Raw genomic sequence first — 20,381 nt, 5'->3', positions numbered from 1 at the left:
GGGTGCAACCCCTCCTCTTGAAGAACGCGGAACACATTGCTATGGTGGGTTTGTTGAGTACGAGCAATGACACGTGTGCTGGTGTCAGGACGGACTCGTATCGCGTCCAACACGTCCTCTTCAAATTGCACAGTGCGGGGTCTTCCACAATCCCACCTACGGGCTAGTAGAGATCCAGTTTCACGCAGTCGAGCATCAAGTCTTTGAAAGAGTGCATGTTCTGGTAACCGCCTATTAGGAAAACGTTCGTGATACGAACGCCGTGCTTCACGGCTGTTTCGGTTTGCCTACCCATAAACGAGATGCATATCAGCAAGTTAGTGGGTAGAATACTCCACCATTGTCCTGTTCGAGAACTGCCCAGCAACAGGGGCACTGTCCCTCCGAGTGACGGATCACAACTACCGTGATTAGCACCCACGTAATGTCACACAGGTGTCCACGCAGTTGTTGCAAACCGAGAAAGAACACGGAAATACGTACTCTACGTACAATATTCCTTGGCGCAATTCATCCATACACACACGCCAGACTAAACTCCACGCTGCGAGACGCAGAACAGACAGGAAAAAGAACGGTCGACTACACTCTCTACGTAGTATCCATCAACACTAATACGTAACAGGTGACCTACACTCACAGCGCCTCTAGTGGGGCTTTCTGTATCAATTAGTTGAAATCAATCTGAGCGTAATTTGATGGCATAGCGTCATTTTCGAGTGAATTTCCTATTTCCCGAGTGTGGGACGGTGTCCCAGCAGTAGTGAGACATGTGGACATACGTCGTCATTTTTTACTGGCTACATTCCGATCTCAACATTATGTAGCAGATAGTAGTAAATTTCCTGTATTTTCCATCAGGGGATTCTCCACTTTCTTTGAGAGTCCCCTTGCGCAATTTACACTGGGCCTCAATTGATGCACCATTGTATTCGTCAGGCACGACTTTCTTTGTATTCTTTTAATCCGACATTGATATCTTTCTTCCTTCTTGAGTTATTGTGCTTTACACATAGTGTGAGGCGATTTTCGCACGCCTGTCACTCGAAAACGGTGCCGATTTCGACATTTTTTCACATGGCATTTTTTCCTTGTTTTTACATGTCGAATCACCTCCCAAGCGTTGTAACAGGTATTTTGCAACACCCTGTATATATATATATATATATATACAAGGAAAGGTAATCAAAAAAGTTCTTGCCGTTCTAGAGCAGTGATAAACAAAGAGCAATACAGTGGACGGTACGTACCTTTATGTTTCGAAGTAATCTCCATCAGCATCCAACATCTTTTGCCAACGTTCCTGCAGCTGCACAATACCCTGGTGATAATACTTTGCGGGCTTGGATGCAAGGAAGTGCGTGAGTGCGTTCCGTAGGTATCCCTCATTTGCGAAGGATCTCCCACGGAGGTGGTTGTCGAGGGAATGAAACAGGTGGTAATATTTTGGTGCAAGGTCCGGTGAATATGGTGGATGGCACAGGGTCTCCCAGCCAAGTTGCTGAAGGGTCTCCCAGTTCCTCTTTGCCACATGTGGCTTTTCATTGTCGTGCAGGAACAGCACACCCTTGCGATTCACCAATGCCGGCTCCTTCTGCCGCAATGCACGGTGCACCGTTTGCAACTGCTGAGAGTAGAGGTCAGCAGTGATGGTCTGACCAGGTGGAAGGAGCTCGTAATGCACCACTTGTCGACAATTCCACCATACAGAGAGCATAACCTTCCGTGGGTGCAGAGGTGGTCTTCAGGTGTGAGAAACAGTGTCACGTGGCAACAACCAATGTCTGGTACGTTTGGGAGTGTCATCGAAGATCCACTTTTCGTCACCAGTGAGCAAGCGATCAAATATGGGTGTGTTCAGGTGCCGAGTGAGCAAGGACAAACAGGCTGTCACTCGTTGTTCCTTGTTGGTTGCCGACAATGTGTGGGGTACCCACTAGCTTAACTTGTATGACTTCCCTATCCCATGCAGGTGCAGTCTGACTGTTTCAGCGGAAACATGGAACCTTTCTGCAAGTTCATCACACGTTAGACCACTGTCCTCCTCGATGGCTGCTTTCAGGGCCTCGTCGTCCAACACATGTGGTCGTCCACTGCGAGGTTCATCCGAAAGGCTCACATCTCCCGAACGGAATTTCTGAAACCAATGCCTGGCAGTGCGTTCGTTCACGGCATTCTCACCAAATGCCTGGCAAATGCGGCGCCTTGATGCGGCAGCTGACAGGCCCACTCTAAAGTCATACAACAAACACACGCGAACAAGCTGCTTCGATACCTCCATTTCTCTTCGACACTGGACGAGCTATTACTGCTGTGTGTGCTCAACGTGCTTGTATTACTGACAGTCGATTGTCAGACTCACTCCCGATCGCTTGGCAGGCACGTGCGTCATTTCGTTTCCTCTCTGTGAGCGCATGATTAATGGGACGTCAAAAAAGGCAATAACTTTTTTGGTTACTTTGTATATATATATATATATATATATATATATATATATATATATATACACACACACACACGTATATCTTCCTGTTCGTACTTTGTTTCATTTGAAGTTGCCTCAGAGACTGAAGAAGACCTTGCTATAAGGTTGAAATGCCATGTTTATAGTGTATTTTTTACAATAAATTTTGCCTTGGTCAGCATTTTAGTGTTTTGTTATCGTGATATATTTTGAAAGAAACTTTATAAGTTAGTGTACACGAATCAGTGTCTTTACCAAGTATTGAATACTATCAATTCAGAGATTCATACTAAACGAAGATAGCCAGAATTGTGAAATAATTGCTGTTGTTAGTTTTGCCTAGAGCAAACGGGCTTTCCTGTTAAACAAATCAATAGGTATTTCCTAGGTATTCTGCATCCGGTTTCAACATTCAATCATTGTCTAGTTACATCTATCAAAATATAAAGAGCGATCTTTACGAAGACACTTTATCATGGCACTTTATCATGGCTGTTTTTCTATTCCCCACATTATCTTAGTTCTCAGCCAATAGTGACTTTCGTGGATATTTGGTTTTGTCATTTCATTTACTTACAACATTCATCCATTCTCAATTTCGCAGTTACCTTAGAAATTTACAGAACACTAAAACAAGTAAATATAAGCCACAAGACTCCTACGAAGTTATATTAGCAAGTTCCTTAATTTTTCTACTCGTAAAACACGTAACGTTTAAGGTTCAAAGGTGTTTTTCATAGAAGTCGAAAAGCAACAAATTCAATATGTCATGGGCTCAAATTTCTTACATGTTTAGTTTTTCGTGGACTATGGCATACATACCTTATCATCGCGCACTTTATTCGAACTCAAGACCTGTGCTATCTCAGCATGCTATGCAAACAATCATCGAAAAAAGAGCTCTAAGACATGCAGATATACGTAAACACTCCTCAAGAATTCAAGAGAATAGAACATGAAGTTTGAAATTCCTCTGTGCCTTAGATATATGCAACCCCAATATAAGTGTCGTTAGTTGGGTTGCATAACATTCAGGTTGCTGAACGGCTGTCATAAGAGTGTATTATTATAGCAGTTGAAGCTTGTGCAGAGAGTGGTAACAAGAGGAACACGAAACGTTGTAGATATTGGATTCATGATATACAGGGTGTTTAAGAGCGACCCAGACACTACCTTTCTCCGAGAACGGGAGATCGTATCAAGTTGAAACAAAATAATGCACCACTAAGTTGGACCCAAAGAATCCGTAGAAAGTATTTGCAACAACCCGAAAGCCACCCTTTGTGGTTTTAGTGAGGGGCACATGCCCCGTTCGTACGATTTTCAAATTGAAATGCAGATTCGGAAAGGCGGGGAAAAAATACGATTGTCATATGAAACATTTGTCTGTACCACCTACCGTTTTCCGTGTAGGAAATGGTTTTGCAAAAAAAGGAAGGTGAGCCAAATCGAGTATACCGAGCTTAACAATTAAGATAAGTGCAGCACCATAACAGTTTCGCTAAGTGCAGGACAGCTTTCCAACGGTATGTCACATGATGACTGCGGGACTAAAAAAGGATGAAATCGCGTGACCCAAAAAAGGAGGTCTAAAGTTAGGGAAGAACTCGAAAATTTCAAATGCCAAGGGGGTCGAGTAATACCTCGTTTAGAAGGTCACAGAAAACGTGAAAAGGATGCGAACATGATTTTGTAATCCACTGACCGGTTTCAAAATGGTGACCAAAACAATTCCGACCCCTGAAGTTGGTGTTCCAAAGTGAGGAAAACTACAAACACTGGACAGAGTACATGAGATCCTGCTCATACAATTATCGTAATGGGTCCGCTCTTGAAACACCGTACTACTGTAAGCTTTGTTTGAGCTGCAACTTTGACCGCCCTTCACACTTTCTCCAGGCTTAGGACTGGCAACGAATGGTTTACTGTCACGCACAATAAGGAATTAGTTGGCGTGTTTAACGGCTTCTTCGCCAACTAAAAAGGTCCTTTTCTCACAATTGATTGCCACACCATTGTTTGACAAGAGAAATAGGCCTAACTGAAATGATGATAAGAAAAACGAAAGAGTAATCAGAAACCAATGAACAACGAAAACGAAAAGAATAAGTAAAGCACCCAGTGTGATGCACATTTACCAACTTACAGTAGATGTTCGAAATGTCTTCCCTCGGTCTCAATGCAATTCTGCACATGGACACTGAAATCATTCTGTGCTGCAATAACTTCTGCCTCACTAATCTGCCTGCATGCAGCAACTATGCTCTCGATCATGTCGTCCCTCGTTGTAGGGCGATTTTGGTAAACGATTTCTTTCAGTCGTCCCCAGAGGTAATAATCTAAACATGTTAAGTCTGGTGACCTAGGAGGCCAGGGCACAGGCCCACCTCTACCTACCCAGCGAACACGAAACATTGCATTCACCTGATTCCTCGCTGTCAGCTCAAAATGTGCTGGGTAGCCATCTTGTTGTAGCCACATGTATGTTCTGATGTGTAAGGGGACGTCTTCGAGAAGACTGGGCAATTGTTCTTGCGGAACACAACACCCGTAAGCCTCGCTTGAAATAAAATGAGGTCCAATTATTCGTCCACCGAAGATTCCACACCACACATTCACAGACCATCTACGTTGAAGATCAACCTCTTGCATCCACCGTGAGTTTTCGGCGGCCCAGTAATGCATGTTGTGCCGACCATCACTTTTAAATGTAGCCTCGTCAGACCACAACATTTCGTCAAAGAATCGAACATTTGCATTCACTTGAGCTTGAGACCACATGCAAAAAAGTCTAGCCTGCTTTGAAAATCAGTTCCGTGTAGCTTTATATGCAAGGACACGTGGTACAGATGAAATCTGTGATCCTTTAGAATCCTTCTCACTGTACTTGCGCTGACACCAGAATCACGAGCAACTTGCATGATACTCACGTGAGGATTGAGATGGAAGGCTGCAAGTACACCAGCAGACCTCTCATCTCGAACAGACCGAGCAATGCGTTCATGTTTGTGACTGCCAGAAGGCTGAACATTGCCCCTTCTGCGTACACGATCGGCAAGGGTGCGAAAAACATGTCTTGAATGATGTTCCCGATCGGGATACCTTGCGGCATACACACGAGCAGCAGCAGAACTATTTCGTTGGCACTCACCCAACACCATGAGCATATCAAATGCTTCTTCGTTCGTGAAAGGCATTATTAGTTCACATTCAACAATTTTCCACTGCGAATTAAGTACAGGAATGTACACTACCCGCGAGAAATGCATTGTAGAACGTCCTGACGATGCAACCACTTGTAACAGACAACAGTGACTGAGACCAAGATAGGAGGGGCGTATTCGGTTTTCAGAGGAATCACACTGGAACCGACTGCTATGCAGGAGAACTCGTCACAAATCGACACGTGGTACTTTCCGATTGCCTTTGTTGAACCGGGCAGTGGGAACAGCGTTCCTACAGTAAAATGGAACTGGACGCAACGGCAATTGGCGTACTTTGTAATTTGTCGACTGGGCCAGCATGCTGTGTTGTGTACTGCAGCCTACCCAACACGTGGGCTTATGCTTATTCCTACTCGTACACAATGGACCTGAAGTTCTACTCACTGCATGTTGTACACTCACAGAGGCATGTACTGATACGAAACCGCAAACCTCTCACCCGGACGTTCAGTACACTGACGTTACATGTGACGGGTGACATGGTCTGACAATGGTAGCGAACCAGTAACTATTTAGAAACCTTGTCACGAATAAACAGCTGTTCCGCTGGCATTCTTTGTACAGGATCTCACGTACTCTGTCCATTGTTTGTGTTTTGCTATTTACGTACGTAATTCCTCACTTTGGAACACCAACTTCAGGGGTCGGAATTGTTTTGGTCGCCATTTTGAAACCGGTCAGTGGATTACAAAATCATGTTCGCATCCTATTCACGTTTTCTGTGACCTTTAAAACGGCATACTGTTGGAAATCTTGTGTCCTGCACTTAGCGAAACTGTTATGGTGCTGCACTTATCTTAATTGTTAAGCTCGGTATACTCGATTAGGCTCACCTTCCTTTTTTTGCAAAACCATTTTCTACACGGAAAACGGTAGGGGGTACAGACAAATGTTTCATATGACAATCGTATTTTTTCCCCGCCTTTCCGAATCTGCATTCCAAACATACCCTTCCCATTTGAAAATCGCACGAACGGGGCATGTGACCCCCACTAAAACCAAAAAGGGTGGCTTTCGAGCTGTTGCAAATACGTTCTACGGATTCTTTGGGTCCAACTTAGTGGTGCATTATCTTGTTTCAACTTAATACGATCTCCTGCTCTCGAGAAAAAGGTAGTGTCTGGATCGCTCTGAAACACCCTGTATATATATTTATGAAGAGTTCATGACATGGTGAAAGTGGCTGGGAGACTACACTTGCGTGGTCCAGGTGGCCCTGACCGTTCTTGACGAACGCCTAGGACCGGTTTTACTTCTCGGGGACGCATTCTGTCCGATCGGCTCATGTGTGAACTGAATCGAAGTGTAAGAACTGAACCTGACTTTCCAATTGAATTCCTTTCCGTAGCCGGTCTGTGGTGTGCCCTACCAAGCCATTCATAGTGGATAACTGTTTAAATGTACCTTTCAGAACAAGGTATATATATACGCTCAAAATCAGACGAAAGGCATCACCTCGTATATCTAAAGAAGGAAAGAACGCGATATTGAATTGGAAACACTGCAGCGTCAATGCCAAAAACTGTGTGCAAGACTGGGGGAGAAGGAACTGACGTGATGTTTCCTTCTTCGGCCAGTTGGCCTCAGAAAAGTGATTTGTTGTTATTTTGAGCTCGCAAGGAATCAGCTTCTGAGATGACGATTTTTTCACAAAATATGTATTTCCTCATTTAATGCATATTGGTTGTTTCTTTATTTTTTTATTGAGGTCATTATTAGCACTAAAACAAATATAATAACAAAAAGGACCAAACATTGTCGTTGTTCTCGCAAGTGATAGCGATGTGGTAACTTTGATATTTTTACGACCATTTTCTACTTTTCTTGGTTAATTTCAACAATGAGGATGTATGATGGAGTGACGGAATAGGTGAATCAATAACACAAGATCTTCAAATTATCCAAGATTCGAACACAGGGTCCCTGTTTTCATAGAGTAGTGCACTAACCACTCCGCCATGGAGGCCGGCAATTGTGAAATAATTATTGCAACAGAAAACATGCGATTAGAGCATTTTAAGAATTAAGGCAGATTATCAATTGAACGTGCTCCTGCCCTCATTGATATATATATTGTCATAATAGTTACACATTGCCGTCTTGCAACACATAACATCGACTCGGCATGGACATTTCCTTGTCTGTCTCCTTTTTCTCTATATCGGTTATATTACGTTACAAATTTGCCTCCTGGTTTAATCGCGGCGATGTGTTTTTTAAGTTCACTGGCAGGGAAGCGACGCTACATAATAAAAATTCAAATATAATTGTGATGCAACTATCAATTTTTACATGTTTCTTTTATATTTTTACACGTGAAATCTTAAGACTATTACGTCATGGTTTGTTTCGAAAAAACTATTCTTATATTTTTAAAGAGGTGTTGCTTTCCTATTGTTAGTCAATTAGCAAACATTAAGATATTATTATCCTTGCAATCTAATTTCACCCAGTATTCTCTACCTCATGTAGATGCAACTGACTGAAATTAATTGTAATAAAACACACATTTATATACCCACATAAAACGGGTTTTTAATTAAGAAGAAAGGAAAATAATTCTTATGACCATAGACATATGTACGTTGCATTTGAAGGGAAACAGTCGAAGTGTTTAAGTAAACGTCGACCCGGTGGATGTCCTGGGAACACTTCTTTGCACGAAAATCACATCGTGTCCATAAAATTTACGACTGAATGGTTACTGAAAATAATATAAATATGCACGCACATTTTTATTAATCATTCACCATTAGTAAATTTTATGGTTACAGAGTTTTGGTATTTTCATTTTTCTACCTCTATGTTAAACGTGACGGAAAGGATAAGTGGTGAATAAGTAAAACGAATAGTGGAACAAAAACAAAACACATCCATGATTCATAGTTCATCCGAACCTACGACCTTAACCCACAAGGGCTGATATGTCAACAAAGTAATTACTGTTTTTTTATAAATATCGTATTTTATATTTGTTAATCAAATATGTGGCCTTTACCTTCTTTTTAATGTATAAGAGAAATTCGTCCCTTAACATAGAACTAAGAGCAGTCCGTGTGCGTCACGTCGGAGTTATATTTTAAAATTCGAAAAAACAATTGTGATTTACTCCTTTTACCGTGTGTTTTTCTATGTAAAAGCTTTCACATAATTATCATCGACGGCACTAAGAACTGACAGCGCAGAGCATCAATTAAAGTGTAAGCTTTAAGGATTGATTAAGTGCACGATGATGATGAAAACTAATTCATATGGATATATGAATGTTTTTCGATACGAAAGAAATCATAAGAAACGCAGGGAACAATGACTGATTGATTTATTTTATTATTTTACTGCACTTATGTGCCACTTTTGGATAATGGCAGAGATGAGGTTTTAAGGTAGTAGAATAAAATTGGAAAGTGAAATCACAAACATAAATGGACAGGACACAACACAAGCCACCGCACAGACTATTTTATGCCGGTTGTGTGTTCAGACGCCAGAGCCTCGTTAATCTGCAAAATTCGACAAGTGTAGGGAAGCTATTCATGCCTGGAATGTTTATATGTTTATCCTTCTTTCATTTTCATTGCTGAGCTAGATCATTCCCATGACAGCAATTAATCGAGGGGAATAATAAAAATACGTTCAAATAAGAAACAAATAGGCGTCGGCCCCCGCACTCCCTCCCCCGTCCCCATACAGACAAAGGCAGGGACACACACAATTCTTCCACGAACTACCCAGTTAATGTCTGACAAGACTCCAACAGAAAACAAGCAAGAAACAAGTTTACGTGCAAAAGCATACATCTCAGACTCCGTGCCTAGGTGTACTGGTGGCCTTGTCTGCAACGAACTTCTTCCCCTTCACTCTATGTTATCAATATACAGGAGTAATGAAGTGTTTCCAACTACCTTCCAACTCCAACTAAGAGGAAGGAGACCTTTCTTTAAAGTTCGCATCTGTACCTAGAGGGAACGATAAACGTTCCTGCAAGAAGCAGCAGGTTTTCGTCAAAGAGACAAAATTTCAAAGTACAGTGTACTCGATGAGGGGATTTGGACCTTGTTGTACTTATCGAATAGACAACGATGTTAAGCTCTAAGCGAAATTATGTTTAAAAAACACAAAGGGGACATTTGGTTGAAAGGTTTAGCAGACAAATGGAACCAGAGCGATTCAGGGGTCGTTAGCTTGTACGGTGAGCTAAATCTTGACGTTATGAAATTATTGAAACAGACGTTGATATTCCTACAATCACTTATGGAAATAAAACCTTGCATGGTGCATTACTTATTGATTTGTACCATAACTTGGATATCTTTTAGGGCGTTTCCACGTGCATTTCAAGATTTCTCATGACTGCATTTGTGAAAAATATCCGTTCCGTGTTATTCATTTAGTGCATTCAACGAAGAGAGAAGTTGTCGCCCAACAATGAATGATCTGCTCCCAACACTTTCAGCATTAGAGGCAACGGTCGCGAATTCTATACGTGATTGTTCAAATCGAAAAGCTCTCTCTTATCTCAAGGAAATATCATTAGTAGCATTCTCAAAATCATGGTTTCTATTCTATCGTGACGATAATTTTACACGACATACGTTGAGTTGCTTTCTATGTAGAACTGTTGAAACCTTTCGTTACTGCTAAAAGCTTAGAAAAGGGAAACCTTTCAAGTTCAGAGGATGTGGTACGGTTTCATTTCTGGGTAAATGCTTGCAGATATTAGAGAAAAAGAGAACCTGGTTCTAAGCTATAGTTTCTCCCCACGTTGCACAATTTAAGCAGATCTTTAGGTCGACTATTAAGATATAAAAACCTTATTGCATATATCGTTGATAAATGTGCCTTGTCTCCCATGTATTTCTTATGGAGAATGGAATCGCTCGCTCTTAAAGTTTTCACTAAGCAGAGCAATGTTTTTGCAGTTTTCTTAACAGCCAGTTTCTCTTCATTTCGTATTAAGGAACATGTTCTTAGGTCGCTTTAAAAGGTAGCACTTCCATGTGTGGCATGTAAAATGATAGCTTCCGTCCGACATCAGGCTGGGTAGTTCTCACTGTCGTTATTGTACAGAGTATATAGCCGAACTGTGTATATAAAATTGTGCATTGGGTGCGCATTCGATATTAATATAATGCCTCTGTAATGTAAACTCCTTGTAAGCATACGTTCTCTTTTTTTGTAGGTTCGTAGTTTCTCTCAGCTGCGAAACGAGTTCGCAGACGTGGATACTTTCTACCTGTGCACCGGCGAAGGACCAATCAGAGCAGCGGGTCGTCGAGGAAGGGCCACAAAGTCCCTGGAGGACAGGGACAAAAAGAGGTCGCGAAGTAAAAGCAGACGCATCTACAGCGAGCCAGATCTACGAGCAGCCGGTAAGTTCATGTTTCAATATTCCCCCTAGTCAAACGTTGGCACATGGTTGTATCGTAATTACATAGGCAATGAATAAAAGATTTAACCATGAGCTAAATTGTCCACAAATATCAAATCTCTATTTACTCAAGTATGTTAAATTCTAAAAATAATTCGTGGTTCATAACAACATAATTGAAGAACCCGGTACAAGAACCAGACAGCTCCACATTTTGGTCAAAACTGTTTTCTTGCAGTAATCTATCATGAAAAAAAAGCTCTATCTGCTGGTGCAAGAATCAGACAGCTCCACAGATTTGTTGCGTAGTAGGAATGGAAAAGGAGTTGTCTGGCGTGTTTTTGCCGGTGCATCATCATCGCACACAGCTCCATGAGCATTCTGGTTCTTGCAGCGGCTATAGTTCAGTGTTCGGCCACTCGGCGGCGTGCAGCAGTTGCTATCGAGACCGCACACTTCAATATGTATGTTACTGTTGCTTCTAGCTATTGCAGGTGAATACCCCTTACTTCTTCGACATTTCATTCTTTTATTAAGTTTTTCATGTGTCCTGAAAACTTTTATAATTTGGAGCTGTCTGGTTCTTGCACCGGGGTCTTCAATTACAACTTTTCGATATACGTATATTGTATAATGGAAGTCAAGAAGGGTTGTCATCGTGGACAATAACGTTGAGTGATCGCTTCACTATTTCGCCACCAAAATTCCAAGTTCCGTGCACATCTTAATTGTTCTTAGTGAGTGTCCCCGCATCAATTTTATCTAATCATTGTTCATCCTCTTCGTAGCGATTAGCCAAAAGTGGCAGAAAAGTGACGCTAAGTAACAAAAATACAAGTGTAAAAATCAACAAGTCCCAGTGTCAATAAAATTGTGAATAGGTCAATATTTATGGTTGAATTTTCTAACCATTACTGTTGGCGACTATTTATTGATTGATTGGTTGATTTGGTTTATTTTACTTCGCTTTTCTGCTACTTTTGGCTAATCGCGAAGTTGAGGAAGCGCGATGATATAATGAAATTGATAAAGAAACAGTCACGAAGAATACCCATGCCCAGGTAGGGATTCGAACCCGAAAACCTGGCATTGTAGCGCGCTGTGCTAACTACTCCGTCATGGAGGTCTGTTGGCTAATATTTTCTATGTTTTTCATGTAAATTACATGTGATTTTTGAAAGGTGTGAAAACACCCTTCTTTCTATTCTGCCTCAAGTTCATTTTAATTAATTCGTTTAAAGACATTGAACTCTAATGTATTCAACTAGGTTTTAATTTAAATCATTCATTCTCAGTTATGCTGTATTATTTACACTTCAAAATGTACCGAAAATTCCAACATAATATTATTTACAGTAGAATTTGAATTCCTAATGGAAAAATGGAATGACAAATTGTGGTTTCTCCAAAAGTTGGAAAATACCTAATTAACTTCAGAGATCAGCTGACACATAACGCAAAGAACTTCAATACAGTTGTTAGGTTTGTCGAGATAAGCATGCAAATCAAAACATAGGAATCAAAGAAATGTGCAAGGTCAATGTATCTCGTTTGTCAGTTGAATTCCAAACATGACTCTCTGTCTAAACTTCGATATAGCATGTTGCAAGGATGCCAGATACAGATTCAGAGCTGGTATTGACGTAGAAGTTTTTTTAGCTATCTCCCATGTCCTCCTTCTTTCCCCACCTCGCACCATGACGTCAGAAGAATTTCCGTTTACACCGAGTGGGAACTGAAAACCTTTATCTTTAAATCAGACTTCTATGACCTTCGGTTCCCATGATACGAATTTGCATTTGAAAGCACTTCGTCTTCTTCCTTGCACACAGACTCAATCCGAATCTCAATTTCTGCACTGGCATTGCATTATTTATGGCCCCGCTACTAGGTTCAGTCACACACCATGCCTATTATTATAACAGTATATGATGCATTCATTTGCATAATCTTAATTTAGAAAAATAACATTATTGGAAATATTTATTTTAAAATGTTACGAAATTAGTTGGAATTCTTTCGACATAATTTATCCGTGCTAATGCTTGATATTAGATTTCTATAAATCGTTCGATATTGATCGAAATCCAAGAACATAACGAAACCAGCATTAACAAGCTTTATGCAAGCAATATTATACTTGCAATTGAACTATAAGGAACACTTAGTTGTAGCATGTTTGTTTCGGTGAATGAATTTAAAATACTTAAGATAGGGCTATTACATTACATTTTTTCTAGAGATATCGTGCATATAACTGACGCAATGACTGCATTGGAATAACAAGTAACCACATGAGTATAAATAGCTCCAATCATACTTACGTAGAGACATATGCCAGTAAGGTATTGGGTCAGAATATGAAAAAATTCTTACCTGTTATTAACATCTTTCTCATATTTATATTCATTTTTCCTATTTCTGGTTTTGCGCCTTTCCTTCTCTAGATTTTCGCTTTCCTTCCTATATCTTAGAATATGTTTCTTCTTGTTTATTCTCCCTCTTGATTATTTCGTTCACTACCTTTTCTCTTTCATGTTCATCATTGTTTTCTCCAATTTCCTCCTTTCTCCTACCTTTTTATTTCTACCTCACACTTCCTTCTTTCTCTTTTTATCTCTTTATATATTTATCCTTAGTTTTTATTGTCTCGCTTTATTCGCTTACCTCATTCACTCGCTTGTCCTTTTCTCTCTCTTCATATCATTCTTTCATACATCTTCCCCTCTCTTCCAATCTCTTTCTCCCTCCCCTTCTCTCTTCTTTTAAATCATTATCCTTTACGCTAACTCATAAACATGGCGTCATATATATATATATATATATATATATATATATATATATATATATATATATAAGTAAATCCCAGTTCAGAACACTACTTCTGAGAGTGACTCTTGGTATCAAGATATCCATTTGAGTCATGGATTCATACATTTCCATAAAACTACTCCCTTCGCTCAACTCGACTTCAAACTAAATCTTCATCCGCATAAAGCTCTTCGTGAACTCGGAAAACTTTCAACCAACCAAACGAAATATTGTCTTAGGCTTAAGCGCGTGTCACGATGAAAATACGTGTCGCAATATTCGTGTGTGTGCGTGACTGAAGATAGACTCAATGGCGCTGGTTCCTTTATTTTATCTTATTTCATTTGTAAAGAAAATCTATAAATTACTTCCGCAAATTAATTCTGTACCATATCCGCTGCCCTGGAGATTGATATGTACGTACTGAAACAGGTGTTTAAGAAACTACCAACAATAATATGATTGTACGTAAACATGTAGTTCTGTGATGATTTTGAAAGTTTTCAAGAAACTTATCTTTTTGTTAATATTAATTTGGACTTCCAGAAAAAGTAGATTGTATATTAAGTGAACATAAGGTATTGAAAAGTCCCTAGCTTGACCGTGGTATTGATTCTATCGTTGCCAACGATGTTAAAAATAGTACATGCCTTTGGACTGCTAGGCGCATAACAAATGGTTATATAACATAACATGGAGTCGGGTTGCTGCGAGGTCTTTGTGTTCGTGCAAGTTGCATGCGACCAATCGAAAATCACTCTTGGAATGAAATGCATTTGCGGCTTTGTGGGCTGACTTAAATGTGATAAATACAATACAGATCATTTATTTGTTTAAAGTAGAAATGCCCAATGCCACATGTTAAGTGTTGATATATGTTGGAATTGTTGATATGTCATATTTGATTATCAACGTTAATTTGTTTATAAAGTTGTTAAAAATAGGAGTCCAGACATCTTGATTCCATGATGTAAGTTGAAATCATTGTTGCTGTGAATCCTCGTAATGTTTATTGTACGTATCAAGGCGGACCAGCGTGTGCGTATATTGATGTTAAAACACCTTATGTTTACATATATAACACTACAATTTATTAAATCAATAGTGATTGTTAACGACAAACATTATTGAAATTACAGAACTACAAGGATCAAACATAAATGATTCACAATCGTCAAGTGTAGCACGTGTATAATGTGCCCACTGACCACATGTTCACAATTCAATTCACACCTCCGAAATAAATTTGTGGTCAATTTTATCCCTTGTCCATAACTTTGTGTCTACCTAGTGCTGCTTGACAGTTCTGGCTTACTTGGACCAAAGATTTGTCAACTTTTCTGTTGAAATGTAAATACAGTTAATGTCTACATGACACTTTACTTATTGCACAAATTTGTATAAATGTTATTAAAGCCACCATTCACCTGCAATCCGTGCCGTCACAACTCGCACAACACCATAGTTTCTCCGCATGAATTGGGCTTCCAGGAGAAAGAAAACCTCCCATAGAAACTTCGAGTACTGAGCTCTTAGAGTAATGAGCAATTTTACAACCAGTTGCATTGAAAATCTTCATTCGTAGCTGTCGTTCTAACTTTAGGTGTACTCTTTGCAGATTACTCACTGGTGGAGGTGCTGAAGGACGACACGCCAAGGGAGGAGCCCGTTCGACTTTCAATACGCGGCTTGAGGAGGACGTTCTACCCACCAATCCACCATCCGCCGCCAGACACGTCGCCGCCCGAGAAGAAAATACAGCTCGAATGGGTGTATCCTTTCTTTACTGACTACGAATTGTGCCACCATGATACTTAATTTTCTGAATCCTAAAAACGTGGCGTAGATGACTTGAAGGACAGACACCAAAAAATTATCCACGTTGCAAACTTTTCGTAGTTCTGTCCCTTCGTCAATACAGTAGTGTTTCCCAAACTCATGGCGACTCAAATGATAATCATATATAGGCCAATATGTTGCTAAGAGTAGCAAAGTTACCTAACGTTAAATGTATTGAAATAGCTATAGTTGTTTCTTTCTTCATGAACTTTATAGTTTGTGGAGGAACCTATTCGTCGTTGTTAGAGACTGACTGATAAACACGCTGCCATTCCTATATCGTACACAGATGTCTACCGTGAATTTTATGACGTGGTTTAAATGCTCCATAACAAGGGTAATATTCTCCTGAGTATAGTTGTTGGTTTAGAATCTTTGCTCAAAAGGGGTTAGGAAACACACTGAACTACAATCTAACACTAAAAAGGATACTTACTCAAGATGTGGGACTTGTCTTCCAGCCATCTCTCCAATCTGTTGGTAAAAAAAATCGAAGTGTTAGAAAACAATCATAAAGACATGCATGATGCACTCTTAATTTGTTGCAACAGCTTAACTTTCATTACGTTTTCTCCATATCATTTAACGGTTTAATTTGTCAAGTCAAGTGTTTTGTAAAGATAATACTTCTTACTATTGCTACGAGAATGGTGTATTTCTTTCCTTTTGTTCTTATATGATGTATTACATTATAATTTATTTCTCTATAAACGACGTACAAGCAAATTGTTTAACTCTTTAGTTAAATGGAAAGATTGTGGAAATAGTAAGGTATTAGAAGATTTATCAAAGAACTTTTCCATTCTTTACATAGGTAAACTTGCTTTCTGCTTGCTTGGTTGTACTGTTATATTTATTTATACTTAAACTTAGGATTGAACTAATTAAGTATCAAACTATATATGGTGTAATGACACGATAAACATAATGAGTATTACAAGTTCACATTTGAAACGTCAGTTGAAATGGCGTTACTTCTCATCTCCTGCATTTCTGACAACCTTCATAACAGGAAATTTCACTTTGCTTGTTAGGGGAATGTGTTCCTTAATGACAAAGGTGTTATGATAAACATATATTATAATATTTCCAAATATTTCGTTGCAGTTATTTAAAATGAATATTCCATTCAGATCCAACATAAATCCAGAATTTCAAGCCACGCTGTGTGGCACAAATGTGGAAAAAATAATGTTAATTTAAGCTAATAGCAACTATGTGATTTCATGATGTGCTGCAAATCATTGAAAATTCTATTCAGAGTTCTTCATGATTTCAAACACGTTAATAGCACACCGTTCCATGTTCCTTGACTTTTAATGCATAGATTCGGCTATCGGGGCGTGGACTCGAAGAAAAACCTCTGGGTGTTGCCGACGGGGGAGCTGATGTACTACGTCGCGGCTGTTGTTGTTCTTTACGACAGAGACGAAGAGCTTCAGAGGCACTACTTGGGACACACAGAGGACGTACAATGGTTAGTACTAACCTTAAATACAAGTACTCAATCTTATATTCTGCTTTCGTAATCCGTAACGTAAAAATCCAGTATTGTCATGTTTATTGTATGGATTGAATGTTTTGATTGCAAGATATAAATCTTAAGACGTATTCATGTCCACCAAAAGGTTAATGTTCAGTATGTCCAAAAAGTCCCCGTACCCCTACTTGCATGTATCATGTTGAGACTGTTTTGAAAATTGGCCGATATTCTTAATTTTCAACTTTACATTCGCCTTATACTCACAGGACAGTTGGTAGTGAATTAACTGAACCTGTTGGTTACAAGCCCTAGGGTGTTCATGAATTTAGGTGTTTAATATTACTAGAAAGTTTAAGTATGCAGGCATGGGCTGAATTGCCATAATTTTATTTTATATTTTTTTATATTGTTGTTGTCATGGTAACTTCTTGTTGATTTAGTTCGTCCGCAAGTATGTTATAATGTAAATAGATAAATACATATGTTATAATAAATAAATATGTAGGGTAATACGTTCTATGTAATATAATCTAGGAGTGCATGTGCAGGGACTTCTCAGACACTCTGTACATATAATATTGATATCTTCGATTGTCGTGGTAAAGGTGTTGCCTCATAATGAAAGGATACCGATTCGATCCCCGATGAAAATACATTTCACAGTAGCACCAAACTGTAGGTCCAATCCCGATTAGCTTTCCTGAGCATAATGTGGGCTTAAAACAAACTAATGATATTTGTAATTAATATTTCTCCCTGCGAATTTTCCTTGTAGTGAAAACATGCGCCGATAGAGGACAGAAAGAGGTCCAACAGATATAATATATCTAAAACGAATGTTTTCAAATAGTATGTACAGTTACATGTACAGTAGAATAAGTGTTTTATTCATGTTATTATTCATAATACGGTAATATTCATGTTGCTTGAAAGGTAGTTAATTTAGTATCGTCGAGAACAAGGTGTTTAGGAACAAGACGTGCATATGCTGTTTTGAATATATAAGGTAGGGGGCCCAAATATCGTCCCCTAGTCACTTTCTTACCTGGAGACCATATTAAATCACGTACTCAGAAACAATATTATGTTTACTTGAAAAAAAACAATAAATGTAAGTTATTTTTTGTTTGTAAGATGAGCCTTTAGCCTTCGAAGGAAGTATCACAAAAAAATTGCACAGTTTTCTGGCGCCGGAACATGTTTCGTGGAACCATATGAAACATTTGTGCAGCGGATTCTGTGGACGAAATTAGGAACATGACGGGGGACAAAATTAAGAAAAAGCCTCAAACTAACATGGCGGTTCCTACCTCTTCAACAAGTGACCTTGACGGAACACAATGCACACACCCTTCTAGATTGACAACATACCTGCGCTAATGACCTGCAGCGAATATAAAACCTACTCTCATACTGGACGTAAATGACTGCAAACAATGATATTGCAAGAATTCACCTTATCACGAAACTGAAAATTCTTTATTACACCGGACCATAAATTGTCTTGAGCCCAAAATGTTCATAGCTGGCTCTGTTTGCCTTCCCCAATCCTGAAATGCTGGCGCCGATTGCGCTCCTAGCTACAAGGCCGAGATACAGAAGGGGACGAAATTGTGTGCGGGGACAAAATTCGGGCCTCCTACCTTATATAAATAAATGGAATGTTGTTGGAAGTTTTTATTCGGGGATTCAGTAGTTGTCCTATTCATTAATAGGCTTTCCTTTATTTCGAAAAAATATATTCTAATTTGACTGCACTGCTTTCGTAATTTCTACAATCTTAATTGTTTATTCATCTCAACAATAATTATGGCAAAATTTATTGTGACGAAATAAATTAGAAGAAAATTAATTCAAGCTACTACAGAAACACATTATGTAAATAAGTTCATAAAATATTCAATTCAATGGACGTTATTCCTGAGCGACGTCAAACAAATGCTGATCTAATACCTATCCCCCATAAAATAAAAACATATCGAGTAATATAATGCGAATAACAAAACAGAAAAAGAGGATTAACATTGCAATTGCAATGTTTTTGTTTTAGATAAAAGTGGTGAAAATGAGTCATAAAAAGACGTAACAGCATAACGTGAACGGAAATAAGAGCGAAGGATGGTTTTCTGTAAACAAAATGGCGGTTGCAACGAGATAAGAATCGCGAGAACCTCCCTCTGTGTTCCCATTTATGGAGTCTAGCGTCCATGTTTGTCGCGCTATCGCTTCTCCCAGCTCCCACGCGCTGCACGCCAACCTTCAAGGTCACTCACCGGGTTTCGTCAGGTGACCTTGCCTCTCGCAGGGCAAGAAGTTTCGAGTGAGTCATTTTGTGTGTGTGTGTGGGGAAAAGTGTAAAAATCCCATGACGTTCACAATTCTGATTGGTGTATCAGTTTTGAGGGACAAATCATAATCCAAGTGTTGATTATGATTTGTCCCTTAGAACCATTTATCCAAGTTCAGAGACACGAATTGTTTGCTTTTGAACTGATGTGACAAAATCTGTTTTCACCTCTTCAAGCTGTTTGAAGTTTTAATAACACTTGTGAACCAATCCACTGGGATTTGACGAATGACAGATTGCTATTTCATTCACTATAATTAGCGACTTCAACACTAATTTGTTCTAAAAATTGGCATTAATTTCCTTGAAATTCGTTTTATTTTAAATGACATTAATAAGGACAAAAATGTATTTGACTGCGATCCACAATCTCTCAAGTTAATCACACTATCGACCAGATGAACCACAGTAATTAAATTCAGTAAATCAATCTCTACCATTCCCTACATAATAAAATGAATTGATATACTATTGGATGAAACTGATTAGTATCGTTAGCTTTTGTTTCGTTGCAAATTCCAGAATGCGCAAAAACTCAGAAGAACTACACAAATAAAACCGTAGGTGAGTGGTTAAGGTGTTGGATTCCTATTTGGGAAGTCACAGTTTTGAAATGTGAATTAAAACTGTCAGTTATCATTAGTAAACCTATTTCAAGCTCAATCGCCAAATTAAAGAAAGGTTTCCTTACGTATAAATTTTCAAAATTCACATTCTTGAATTATTATTTTTGTTCTATTTTTGGATATTTTCAGTCGCTTTTCTACCTTCCTAGGCAAATCATGGCGATGAAAATGAATGACTAATAGATGGTATAGATAATGGGACGAACAAATTGACACACA

The 20,381-nt window shown here is 39.1% G+C and overlaps 1 protein-coding gene across 4 annotated transcripts in view; it reads left to right on the top strand.

Moving 5' to 3' along the window:
- DCX-EMAP (Doublecortin-domain-containing echinoderm-microtubule-associated protein) overlaps positions 1-20,381 on the top strand; it is a 142,518-nt gene that overhangs the window by 68,060 nt on the left and 54,077 nt on the right. For all 4 annotated transcript variants that reach the window (XM_083120672.1, XM_083120673.1, XM_083120675.1 and 1 more), the window contains exons 4-6: positions 10,868-11,057; positions 15,486-15,639; positions 17,034-17,183. In XM_083120672.1, coding sequence (XP_082976798.1) covers positions 10,868-11,057; positions 15,486-15,639; positions 17,034-17,183 — 494 coding nt within the window. The remainder of the gene's footprint in view (positions 1-10,867; positions 11,058-15,485; positions 15,640-17,033; positions 17,184-20,381) is intronic.

This window comes from Lepisma saccharinum, chromosome 4, assembly GCF_977018435.1.
Source record: "Lepisma saccharinum chromosome 4, izLepSacc3.1, whole genome shotgun sequence".
NCBI classification, from domain to species: Eukaryota; Metazoa; Arthropoda; class Insecta; order Zygentoma; family Lepismatidae; genus Lepisma; species Lepisma saccharinum.
Note: the sequence above shows the minus strand (reverse complement) of the source record. Positions and strands in the feature narration are given on the sequence as shown.